General features: G+C 41.7%; 2 protein-coding genes across 4 annotated transcripts in view; both read left to right on the plus strand.

The window, feature by feature from the left end:
• ccndx (cyclin Dx) overlaps positions 1 to 2,467 on the plus strand; it is a 4,457-nt gene extending 1,990 nt beyond the window's left edge. Inside the window, exons 3-4 of the mRNA XM_083567062.1 lie at positions 1,146 to 1,466; positions 1,905 to 2,467. Coding sequence (XP_083423188.1) covers positions 1,146 to 1,466; positions 1,905 to 2,060 — 477 coding nt within the window. The 3' untranslated portion in view covers positions 2,061 to 2,467. The remainder of the gene's footprint in view (positions 1 to 1,145; positions 1,467 to 1,904) is intronic.
• A 545-nt stretch (positions 2,468 to 3,012) lies between these two features.
• Positions 3,013 to 12,500, plus strand: part of nucb1 (nucleobindin 1) — a 15,184-nt gene continuing 5,696 nt past the window's right edge. Inside the window, exons 1-7 of one of the 3 annotated variants that reach the window (XM_083567003.1) lie at positions 3,013 to 3,155; positions 3,341 to 3,419; positions 3,812 to 3,926; positions 6,686 to 6,793; positions 7,215 to 7,347; positions 7,429 to 7,532; positions 11,479 to 11,664. In XM_083567003.1, the coding sequence (XP_083423129.1) occupies positions 3,816 to 3,926; positions 6,686 to 6,793; positions 7,215 to 7,347; positions 7,429 to 7,532; positions 11,479 to 11,664 (642 nt within the window). In that variant the 5' untranslated portion in view covers positions 3,013 to 3,155; positions 3,341 to 3,419; positions 3,812 to 3,815. Of the gene's footprint in view, positions 3,156 to 3,313; positions 3,420 to 3,811; positions 3,927 to 6,685; positions 6,794 to 7,214; positions 7,348 to 7,428; positions 7,533 to 11,478; positions 11,665 to 12,500 lie in introns of all 3 variants that reach the window. The other 2 variants (XM_083567004.1, XM_083567005.1) reach the window with 2 other exon arrangements.

Genomic DNA, 12,500 nt, shown 5'->3' on the forward strand with positions numbered 1-12,500 from the left:
TAAAGTTTGTCCTACACTATAAGGTCAAAAGTTTGTGGACACCCTACCACAAGAACAATGTGCCTCTTTTTGAACATCTCATTCTACCGTTCAGTCTCCATTCACTCTCATTATAAGTTCATCTCTTCTGCAGCGTGTGTGTATGCAAGTTAAAAAATGGTTCTGAAATGGTTCTCCAAAGGTTCTCTGGTTAAATGGGTCCATTATAATCAGAAGGTTGATTGATGAAGTTCATTTCAGAAGGTCTACAACCCCAATAAGATGTACATAGCTCTATTTTAAACTACAGACAAGTGTTCTCCAGTTTACTCGGTATCTTAGGTTCTAATAAGGAGTTCCTAGCTCTTCTTAGAAGTTTCTTAGAAGACTTAAAGGTTCTTTGGAAGTTCCTTTGATGGAACCATAATACAGATCATCCTAATAACAGGAACCTTCCTCTCATCCGACCACATCTTTGATTCACATTCATTAGTTTAATAATATATTTATTACTTTGATTAATAATTTACTTGTTTGTTTAAATTATATCTACAGCTTTTTAGTGTTTGTCCTACACTATAAGGCCAAAAGTTTATGGACACCTGACCAAAAGAATGACATGTGCTTCTTTTTGAACTTTTGATCTTATTCCACATTTGGTCTCCATTCACTCTTCTGGCACTCTTCTGGATCTTCTGGTTTTACTATATATATATATATATATATATATATATATATATATATATATATATATATATATATATATATATATATATATATATATTTGAGGGTTCCGTATTTCCTAAAAGAACAAGACAAAGGAGAACGAGATGTTCTTCCAGGGTTTACTGGATAATTAAAGGTTCTTAGTGCAGAGAACAAATAGAGAATCCCTAGTCCTACAGAGAACCTTGATACATAATGCTTAAACCAAATTACGTAAATCTATCAAGGGTCCTTTAAGGGTTCTTTAACTGTTTGTTGGTTCCAACAGTGGGTTACTCAGGACCCTTTCCAACAAAGACAAAGCTCCATGTTTGTCAGAAAGGATTCTTTAGATGTTAAAAGATTCTAGAGTAAAATAAAATCTGGTTCTTGGTTTCTGAGTAGAACCATGCCAGGTTTCCTCAGAAGATAGTTTAAGATTTGAGTCTTGATTTGTGCAGGAAATGGAGCGAGTGGTGCTGGGAACGCTGCGCTGGGACGTGGCTGGCGTCACCCCTCAGGACTTCATCCCTCACTTCCTGACGTGTTTGGAGGAGCTGATGGGGGACGCAGAGGACAGTGGTGATCTCGTGTCTACGCTCAGACGCCATGGGGACACGCTGGCTGCCATGTGTGTGTGCGACTCTCGCTTCTTAGGAACTCGTCCATCTCTAGTAGCTGCTGCCACCCTCAACTCTGCCCTCCGAGGACTGGAGGCCAAGAGGAGGTGGGAGATGAGTCATGTGACCAGCACGCTGGCTGCGCTGTGTTGCAGTGACCCGGTGAGTGGGCGGGGTTTATTTTATATTTACTATACATCATATTCAGTGTTTAAAATATCTACTGGAGTGAAAATGGAGAAGAAGCGATGAGAAAACTTCCTCATATATTCAATACATTAAAAGGACTTTGCAACACTGCTAATCAAACAAGCTGGAAAACAGACTGTCATGTGACATAACAAATAAACTTGCTATCTAATTTACCAAACTAATTTATAGTCATCTTTAAGAGATCATTCGCAATGTGTGAGTGTGAGGGTGAGGCCGAACACATCTTCTCTCATGTTCTCACAACACAAGTTCTTCAGTTAGTGACCAAAATGTCCTATTCGGTCCGCACAGAATTTCATTCCATTTATTCACTGTTCAATTCTTCTGTGTTCTTTTACCAAGTTTGTGTGTTTGTGTGTTATAACTGAAGTTTTTTCTTCCTCGCAGGCCGTGCTGCAGTTCTACAGTGAGATGATCGAGGATGCTCTCAGGGAACGACTGAGAAATGGCCAAGGGCAGAATGACAAGGAGGACGGGAAGAACGGAGGGATGGAGGATGAGAGATCGAGCACGCCGACTGACCTGAGAGAAATCGACTTTTAAAACAAATCTCAGAAAGCGCACACGTCCGCCATCTTCCTCCTCCTCCACCACCACCATCATCATCAGTGAAACTGATGTAAACTTCTCAATGCTGCATGAAAATGTTATTTTAAATATCACAATTTTATTTATTTAATTTAATAATTGTTGTTATTTATTTCTTCGTTCCTCCGAGGTGTTACGTTCTGACAAATTTGTTTATCGCGATTTTCTTTTTTTGTTTGTATGCGGATTTTCTTTTTATAGTGTGTGCAATTTTTTTCATCTGCATGAATTTCTACCTAATATTATGTACCGTTTATTTATTAATGATCTTTATTCGTTATTTATTCATGCGTCTGATGTTATTTTAATTTATTCGGATTTTCTCTTTTGTTTACTATGTAAGACAATGCTTGATGAAATGAAAAATCTATTTTTAAAAAGTTATTAAAATAATATTTAATAAACATCGCTGTAGTTTGTGGGTTTGTGTCCGAGTCTTTGAAACGGAATTATTTGATTTATTTAGTTAATTATTTTGCGTTAAAATAATAAAAAAATATATAAATGACAATTGTTATTTAAATGATTATTAAACCAACAAATTATATTTATAATACATAAACCAGATAATATTCAATAACAATAATATTAAATCTATAAATAATGTTAATCTTTCTAATACCGGGTGGAATTGTATTAAATGATAAATTATGCAAAAATAAATATAAAATAATCTATTTTATTTGTAATGATTAGCGAAATGCTAACGCTTGTTATGCTAGGCATTAGCAGTGACGTGTACATTTTGGAATATTATAGAAAACATATAAACCCAATCCTCTATATAATGTTGTACATAGATGTATTTTGTATCATGTTCCATTTGTTATATGACCAGATTGCATTTTTTAATATATATTTTATTATAAAAACATAAATACAAATAAATCTACGTATTAGCCGTCGCGTATTGATGACGCAATCAACTACGGCGACCGTCTAAGCAACGCGACGACGGGGAATCAAAACAAACGTGGAGGTTTCCCAGGGGTTTGTTTCATTACTGGGGATTAAAAAAAGACGTGAAAACCTGTTCAACTCACTTTAAACGTAAGTCTGAAATGTCTAAGATGATTACTAGACAACTGTGGTGGTGTTTTTGTGAATGATCTTTGAGAAAATAAACGGAAGAGGATAGTATTTCAGGTGCTGATGGTGTCTGGGCCTGTATTCAATATCAGCAAACACGTGTTGCTTTTAATATCCAGATTTATTTTGGTCTCTGTCTCCTGAAGTTTTAAGTCGAGAGGAGAAATCATAAACACCAGAAGATCTGGGAAGTGTTTCGCGCTGCTTTTGAAAGCTGCTGTACAGGTGAGCTGAATATTGGACATTGATCAGGTTTTAGGATCAGGAGGAACATTTCTGTGAGGGAGTGAGTCCAAGATGTTATCGATCATTAATACATTATAAACATTTGTACATCATCTGAGATGAGATGGCACCTCTGAGATCTTCTCATTGTGGTGATAATGGTCTAGGTAGTTAGGTTCTTTGAATACACGTGCAGACGTGATTAATAAGTCAGGATTGAGTTGAGGTTCTACATATAGAAACCATGATAAGCAGCGCTGTGATTGGCCGGTCAGTGGTACAGTGAGAGCCAATGAGAGTGCAGAGTTTTGTAATAAGTATTGTTACATGAAGAGTTTCAGATGTAAACTACAGCCCACTGAGGGAATAAATGATGTTGTTGTTGTTTACAGGAGTATGGTGGGCGTTTGTGTGTGGCTGCTGCTCCTGTCCGTGTCTCTGAGGGTGTGGTCAGTGCCGATCGAGCGCAGCGCTCCAGCACAGGACGAGAAAGCCGAGGAAAATGTGGTACGAGTGGTGTGTTTTTAAAAACAAAACTGCAATGGTTTAGCAACTGATGAGGCGAGCAGGAACTTTACACAAGTCAAGTCAAGTTTATTTGTATAGCGCTTTTCACAACAGACATTGTCTTAAAGCAGCTTGCACAACTGCACATTTGCTTCGTCGTCAGGACCCACACCTTCTTACCATCTCCTAATCTCGCACCTCGTCTCAATCTCACACCTCGTCTTAATCTCGTCGTAATCTCGCACCTCGTCTTAATCTCGCACCTCGTCTTAATCCCGCACCTCGTCTTAATCTCGTCTAAACTCACACCTCGTCTTAATCCCGCACCTCGTCTCAATCTCTCCCGTCATCTTAATCCCACACCTCGTCTTAATCTTACACCTTGTCTTAATCTCGTCTAAACTCACACCTCGTCTTAATCCCGCACCTCGTCTCAATCTCACACCTCGTCTTAATTAATCCCACACCTCGTCTTAATCTCACACCTCGTCTTAATATCACACCTCGTCTTAATCCCACACCTCGTCTTAATCCCACACCTCGTCTTAATCCCACACCTCGTCTTAATCCCACACCTTGTCTTAATTAATCCCACACCTCGTCTTAATCCCACACCTCGTCTTAATCCCACACCTCGTCTTAATCCCACACCTCGTCTTAATCCCACACCTCGTCTCAATCTCACACCTTGTCTTAATTAATCCCACACCTCGTCTTAATCCCACACCTCGTCTTAATCCCACACCTCGTCTTAATCCCACACCTCGTCTTAATCCCACACCTCGTCTTAATCTCACACCTCGTCTTAATCTCGTCTAAACTCACACCTCGTCTTAATCCTGCACCTCGTCTCAATCTCACACCTTGTTTTAATTAATCCCACACCTCGTCTTAATCTCACACCTCGTTTTAATTAATCTCATACCTCGTCTTAATCTCACACAGTGCCACAATAAATTTTTTTGGTTTCTGTATATTTTGTGCACACACACACACACACACACACACACACACACACACACACACACACACACGTCTCCTGTACCAGTTCGTCTTGTGCTTTACTGGACCCCTCGGTCACACCCCCTGGCCACGCCCCCTTGTTCAGCGAAGCAAGAAATTTTTATTATAATTTTAACCCTATACACGTATATCTGACGCCGTACACAGTGAAATGAGACAACGTTCCTCCAGAACCCTGGTGCCACATAAAACAACATAGTTCATGTTTATTTCTATTGCGTTTTTTACAACAGACATCGTCTCAAAGCAGCTTTACAGAATTTAAGACTGAAGGTAAATGATGTGTTTATCCCTGATGATTAAGTCTGGGGGCGACTGTGGTGAAGGAAAAACTCCTTTAGATGTTATGAGAAAGAAACCTTGAGAGGAACCAGACTCAAAAGCAGAACCTCATCATGATTTGGTTGTCATCAAGAGTGTGATTATAGTCTTTAAACACTACAGAACACTGGAGAGTGAGAACTTACATGAGCACTGGAGTGTGTGAGTGAGTGATGATCTTTCTACAGTCGTATACAGTCAGTTCACGTCGTGGAACCAGGAGCTACTGAGCAACTCATCAAATAGCTCAACATCTGAGATCATCACAGACCCAACACCAGCTTCTCCACGCCAGAGCCTTTAAATATGGAGCTATAAGAACACAGTTAAGGACTAAAGTGCAATGTGTTGTAATTTGCAACCAACAGCATGTGAACAGTTCTGGAGTTCTAATAAATGGAGAATATAATATGGGTGGTGCTGAAGACATGGATGTGTGAAATGAGTATTGAGTGTGTATGAGTTCAGAGTTGTAGCAGCTCAGTAACACACAGTTGAGTGAGTGATCTTGGTGATGGAGCTGTTGTTGAGCAACCAGGTGATGTTCTCCACCAGATGAACACCAAGGATTTTGAGACTCTTGAGGATCTCCACGGAGGATCCATCGATGATCAGTGGAGAATGGCTGCTCTGTGCTCTCCTGAAGTCCACAACCATCTCTAGTTCTGTCAACGTTCAGAGACGGGTTGTTGCGCGACATCAGGCTGTTAACTGCTGCACCTCACCTCTGTATGCTGAATTGTCGTTCTTGCTGATGAGACCCACCACAGTCGTGTCATCAACGAACCTGACGATGTGGGTCGAGCTCTGCATAGCTACACAGTCGTGAACAGCAGTGGGCTGAGCACACAGCCCTGAGGTGCCCCAGTGCTCAGGATGCTGGAGATGCTGTTTCCTGATTGTATTAATGCTGAACTGAAGTCTATAAACAGCATTTGTACGTACTATTGCCCAGGTGGGTGAGGGCCAGACGAATTGTCGTGGAGATGGCATCATCCGTGGAACGGTTTGGACGATACGCAAACTGCATCTGGTCCAGTGAGGGTGGAAGCTGGGTCTTGATGTTCCTCATGATGAGCCTCTCGAAGCACTTCATCACGATAGGTGTGAGCGTGACGGGACGATAGCCATTGAGGCAGGAGACTGTAGACTTTTTCGGCACTGGGACGATAGTCGTCGTCTTGAGGCCCGTAGGAACAACTGCGCTGCTCAGGGAGATGTTGAAGATGTTCGGTGAAGACATCCGCTAGCTGTTCTGCACATTTCCTGAGTTTTCCTCACGTCATCGGTGGATAGACAGAGTACCTGGTCACTGGGAGGAGGAGGCGTTTACCAGATAAACAGTAATCATGAGACATTTGTGTGTGTGTTTGTGTGTGTGTGTGTGTGTGTGTGTGTGTGTGTGTGTGTTGTAGGACACAGGGCTGTATTATGATCGTTACCTGAGGGAGGTGATCGAGGTTCTGGAGACGGATCCTCACTTCAGAGAGAAACTGCAGAGCGCAAACACCGAGGATATTAAAGTAACACACACTCTCACACACACACACACACACACACACACACACACACACACACAGACACCACCTGGATGCCACCACCTCAACATGGCCACCACCATAAGAGGAAATTACTGCATCTCATAAACCGTGTGTGTGTGTGTGTGTGTGTGTGTGTGTGTGTGTGTGAGAGAGAGAGAGATTAGGAACCGTGTGTGTGTGTGTGTGTGTGTGTGAGAGAGAGAGAGATTAGGAACCATGTGTGTGTGTGTGTGTGTGTCTGTGTTTGATGTCTCAGAATCTTGTAATCCCAGAAGTTGTAATGGCCTTCATCAGCCAATCAGCTTTCAGCAGAATTTTTAAGCTTCAGGTTACTTGTATATTCTCATTTATTAATAGCCGTTTGTGTGTGTGTGTGTGTGTGTGTGTGTGTGTGTGGCGACAGAACGGACGCCTCAGCAAGGAACTGGATTTGGTGGGTCATCATGTCCGAACCCGTCTGGACGAGCTGAAGAGGCAGGAAGTGTCTCGCCTCAGGATGCTGCTCAAGGCCAAGATGGACAGCACCAACATGCAGAGTAAGAGTCGTGTGTGCGCGTGTGTGTGTGTGTTTTTTTTTCAAACACCACAATGTGCTTCTGTTCCCGTTCCTCTGCCAGGTGTTCAGATGGATCACGTGTCCTTACTAAAGCAGTTCGAACATCTGGATCCTCACAACCAGAACACGTTCGAGGCCAAAGACCTGGAGCTGCTCATCTCCACGGTGAGCTCCAGCGTTCCTCACACCGATTAGTGTTCGGTTCATTACCCAGGAGTTTTCAGGAAGCAGGGTGTGTGTGTGTGTGTGTGTGTGTGTGTGTGTGTGTGTAGGACAAAGCATTACATTCAGAAATAGGTAAATAAATAATAATAGTAAATAATTAAATGATTGGCTTTTAATTTATTTACTTCAGTTTATTTAAAAGAAGGAAAGAATAAAATACTGGTGAGTATAATGGATCTGTGGGGCGCACGGCGTGACGAACGATTCATTAACGTGACTCAGAAGAACGAGTCGTCTCAAACAGCGATTCCTTTATTTTCTCCCGGACGCTCACAAGCCCAATCTTGACGTTGTTGTTACAATAATTCCAGAAGTAACATTTTATATGATTTCTGATCAAAGGAACGAAACGACTCAAAGAACCGAGTCCCTGAAAGGATCCGCATGAGCCGATGGGAATTGTAGTTCTCAGAAATAAAGATCCAAATCAATAATAAATTGTGCACATGCCCAAAGTAAACGTAATAAAATATCTATAAAGGATGATATTTACCTTTTTGTTTGTTTGTTTGTTTGTTTAATTAAACTGATTGATTAAATGACGGATTGGTATCTGTGGACTTCGCACCCTCAGCCCCGTCCTCAGGCTCTCTGGTGGTTAGTTTCAGCTTCTGTATCTCCTTTTCCATGCTCTTCATCATCCTGTTCTTCTCCTCAATCTCCAGCAACTTGACGCTGAGCTTTTCACGCAGTTCAGTTTCAAGCCTGTCCTTGCTTTTCTTCATGAGCTCCAGCTGCTTCGCGAGCGACTCCGCCTCGTTCCTGTACTTCTCCACTTGGATCACCAGCATCTCCTTTTCGGCCTGACTGGCTCTCCTCATCTCCAGTGTCTCCTCCTTGTTTTTTCTCTTCAGGTCCTGTTTTTGCTTTTGCTGCAACTCCCTGATCTCTCGCTTCTTCAAGCTGTCCATATTCTTTTTCTCGCTTTCAAATTCCAGCCTCATTTTCTGGACTTCTTCCTCGTGGCTTTTTTCCAGTATCTCTTTTTCTATCAACAGAATCTTAATCCTTTCTTCCAGCTGAACTTCTTTATCCGTCCCCTCTGTAAACTGGAGCTCGGGTGTTTCTCGGCTCGTGCTGTTCCTCCTGGTTTGGATCCACTGTAGAGGGCTTAATATATCTATGATGCTGTCTCTTTTCTTCGGTTTCTCCTTCCCTTCGTTCCCATTCCTCTGCTCTTCCACGGTTTTTGTCGCTTTCTCACACTCCTCCACCAATTTCTCCTCCGCCATCGTGGACGTTCCCTGGTCGCGTTGGAGCTCCTCCTGGAGTTGGGGGTCCATCGTCTCCAGCTCTTGCTTGCGTTCTTTCTCCAGAGTGCAATGCCGTGTGCAAAACCGTGTCACTGCGACTTATGATTTTAAAATCACACGACCTGCTCACGAGCACGTGCACTGCTGCCGTCTAACACGGACTGATGGAGAGACGGAGTGAGGGAGAGGGTTAACAACTTCTCTGTGATGTCATGGACCCCGCCCCTTTCATAATCCTCTCTGATGTCATCGCAACGTGTCACGTGATACAAATAGAGCTGCAACAACTACCGTAATTTCCGGACTATTAAACGCACCCAAATATAAGCCACACCCACTGAATTATACAAACAGTATCTAAACAGTAGCCTACCAAGAAAGTCATCGTTCACTGTCTTCCTCCTTCCTTTCACAACTATTTCTCTCGGGAGTTTATCTTTTGGCATCGTCGTGCGTTTAAAAATCACCATCGGTGAATCTTTTCTCCCGACGCCGTGCAGCTCAGAACACAGGTGAAGTGTGTTTTCATGCCCGGTTGTTTTCAGCGTGACGAACGATTCACATTTCCTGTAGACAGTCCGAGTGAGCGGCAGGTCAAACGTCAAAGGAACATCATCCATATTTATGATGTGGTGCGGCCCGATTCAGTGGGAGCGCATCTGATTTAATATAAAGAGTTTCATTGGTTCACCTGAACCTGTTCCGCAATTTCATTGGTCTAATGTTATGGGGTTCAGTTTTTTACCCTGAAGTTTGTGAAAACGGGAAAAACCCAGGAAAAATTTACACAACCTTCATCTATTTAAATGCGTTTAGATTTTACAGAAACAAACAACCAGCTTGAGTGAAATCCCTCATTCGCTCCCCAATATGAGCTTTAAAATGTCTAAATTAAAGATCTAAATGTGTGGCTTTTGCATTTTTAAGTACACTTTTACACAGAAACACTCCGAATTAGTGTTTTATATGGTTGTAATAAGCAAAAGAATTGTATTTAAATCTTTTTAACCTGTTAAATCGGTGGATCCGATCAATCGATTATCAAAATAATCATTCGTTGCAGCCCCATATACGATGATGGATGGAAAGCTGTACAAGTCGATGGATAGATTGAGAAAAAAAATAGTTTAAAGCTAAAATGTATTCATTTATTAATAAATTTTTTCACTCGCTCGATATGCGGAATTGTCAGGATTTTCTACTTTTAAGAGAAATTCTTGAAGATAGACAGAAAGAATACGAAGCACTAGCATTAGCCGTTAGTCACTTCCTGGTTAGCGGCTAACGCTAGCACTATGGGTTCTTTAGCGTTCACACGCATGCGCGAAACAGACGTTATTCGCGGTACGCCGCGAGCAGCCACAGTGACACTGCGCTAACTCTAGTTCCTTTTCTAGACCCCTGCTATTGTTGTGCACGTTTTCAAGTTTAATGATAAACATGCGCTCAGAGTGCGAGGCGGAGAATAAACACACTCCTCCTCATTTATTAATGTAGTAGGGGTGCAAAATGAAATACACTTTTTTATTATATTGATTAAATCAAGTAATTAATTAAATTGACACATTCAAAAGATCTAATGTAAATAAATAAATGGAAGAGTTACATTAAACACTGTCATTTGTTAGACTTCATTTGAGTAATGCAGGGGTGTGTGTGTGTGTGTGTGTGTGTGTGTGTGTGTGTGTGTGTGTGTTTCTCTATTTAATGTGATCTACTTAACTGTTCTACTTACTTCAGCAAACTTTAACAAATGTCTTCATTCCTTCCATTCGACTGTTTTTATACGTAAAAACAGAAGGTAGCGATTTTGCGCAAATCTGAGTTTCAAATCTGAGTATTTCTGTTCGTCAGTGTTTTGGGAATGATAGACGGATCAACAGACGGATCAACAGACGGATCAACAGACAGCTCAACAGAAGGGCAGATTAGATTTGAGTTGAAATGCGCTACTCTGGGAGCATAGCTGAATGGATAGAGATCTGGATAAATAGATAAAGGACACGTACATGGCTGAATAGATTGACGGATATGAACATGGATGTATAGTTTTGTTGGTCGATGGATAGATTTATTAATAAATTGTTTATAGCTTGAAAGAAGAAGTGCGATCCTCTACAATAAAATCACATGACCACCACAAAAGGGCGGAAACGCTTCCTCAAATAATTGGAATACCAAAAAAAAATTGTCCGTTTAACTAAACACTGAGCACTGCGTTTCCCCACGGACGGTTATTACTGACGCACCTCCTGCTAAACTCTGGAGCGCTCTGGACAGGGAACGCCGAAGAAGGAGAGAAAACAGCGAGGAGAAGATTTATACGGAAGCCCGTTTTTCGCCACATGAAATACATTTTTTTTTCCCTAATTCCAACTTTTTTCCCCCGGCCAATCGGAATGCAGCAGGAATGTTGGACGTTTGCGAGAAATAAAGTCGGAATTTGAGATGATTTCAAATACTTTTTTTTGTATTTTTCAGCTTTAACATTAGAGTTGGTCATGTGATTGTTTTTATATCTCTGTTCATTACATTACATTGAAACTGTGTGTGTGTGTGTGTGTGTGTGTGTGTGTGTGTGTGTGTGTGTGTGTGTGTGTGTGTGTGTGTGTGTGTGTGTGTGTGTGTGGCAGGCCACTAAAGACCTGGAGAATTACGATGCAGAGCGTCACGAGGAGTTCAAGCGCTACGAGATGCTGAAGGAGCACGAGAGGAGGGAGTACCTGAAGAGTCTGGACCAGGAGAAGAGGGAAAGAGAGGAGAAGAGGATGGAGGCGATGAAGGAGAAACACCGCCAGCATCCCAAAGTCAATGCACCGGTCAGACCGTCCATCCATCCATCCATCCATCCATCCATCCATCCATCTGTCTCTCCCAACTGTTAATGTTTTTACAGTTCTTCTCTCCTTCCCTCCCAAAGTCCAATAATTTGTCCTCCATACCATTCCATCCATTTTCCCTCCATCCCAATCAGCTATCTCTCTCTCTTCATTCTATCGAACACCCGTTTTTCTCTTCTGCCCAAATATCTATCCATTTTTCCTCTCCCCATTTATCCGTCCCTCGATCCCAACCATCAATCTATTCATCCCCCTAATCTGTTCATCCATACATCTCTCTCTATCTCTTAATCAAACATCTATTAATTCTCATTAGTCCATCCCTCACTTTTAATCATCCCTCTGTTCACTCCTCCATCTCTCCCTCTCACCCACACATCCAGCTTTTATCCATCTATCCGACCTCTCCATCCAACTATAACTTCCCTCTTTCATTTATCTGTCCATCCTTTTCTTCCCATCCTCAATTTAGCTCTCAATCTAAAGCAACCATCTATTTATTCATTCCTCTCAACTACCCATCCCTCTGTTTGTCCATCCATCCAGCCCTCTATTCCTCCCAGCATCCATCTATTTAGTCATCTATCTCTTTTATTCAAATACCCCTTTCATCCATCTATTTTTCATTTTTATCCACCCGTTTGTACCATATATCCATCCATTTATCTACTCATCCATGTTTTCATTTTATCCATCCATCCATTTTTCTCTTTGATCCGTTTATTAGTATTTTCTAACCATCTATCTGTCCATCCATTTTTTTCCCCCTTTTATCCATCACTCCTCACTTTAAACCCATCTCTCACTCCCAATCA

The sequence above is a fragment of the Silurus aristotelis genome (genome assembly GCF_946808225.1).
Source record: "Silurus aristotelis genome assembly, chromosome: 17".
NCBI lineage: Eukaryota > Metazoa > Chordata > Actinopteri > Siluriformes > Siluridae > Silurus > Silurus aristotelis.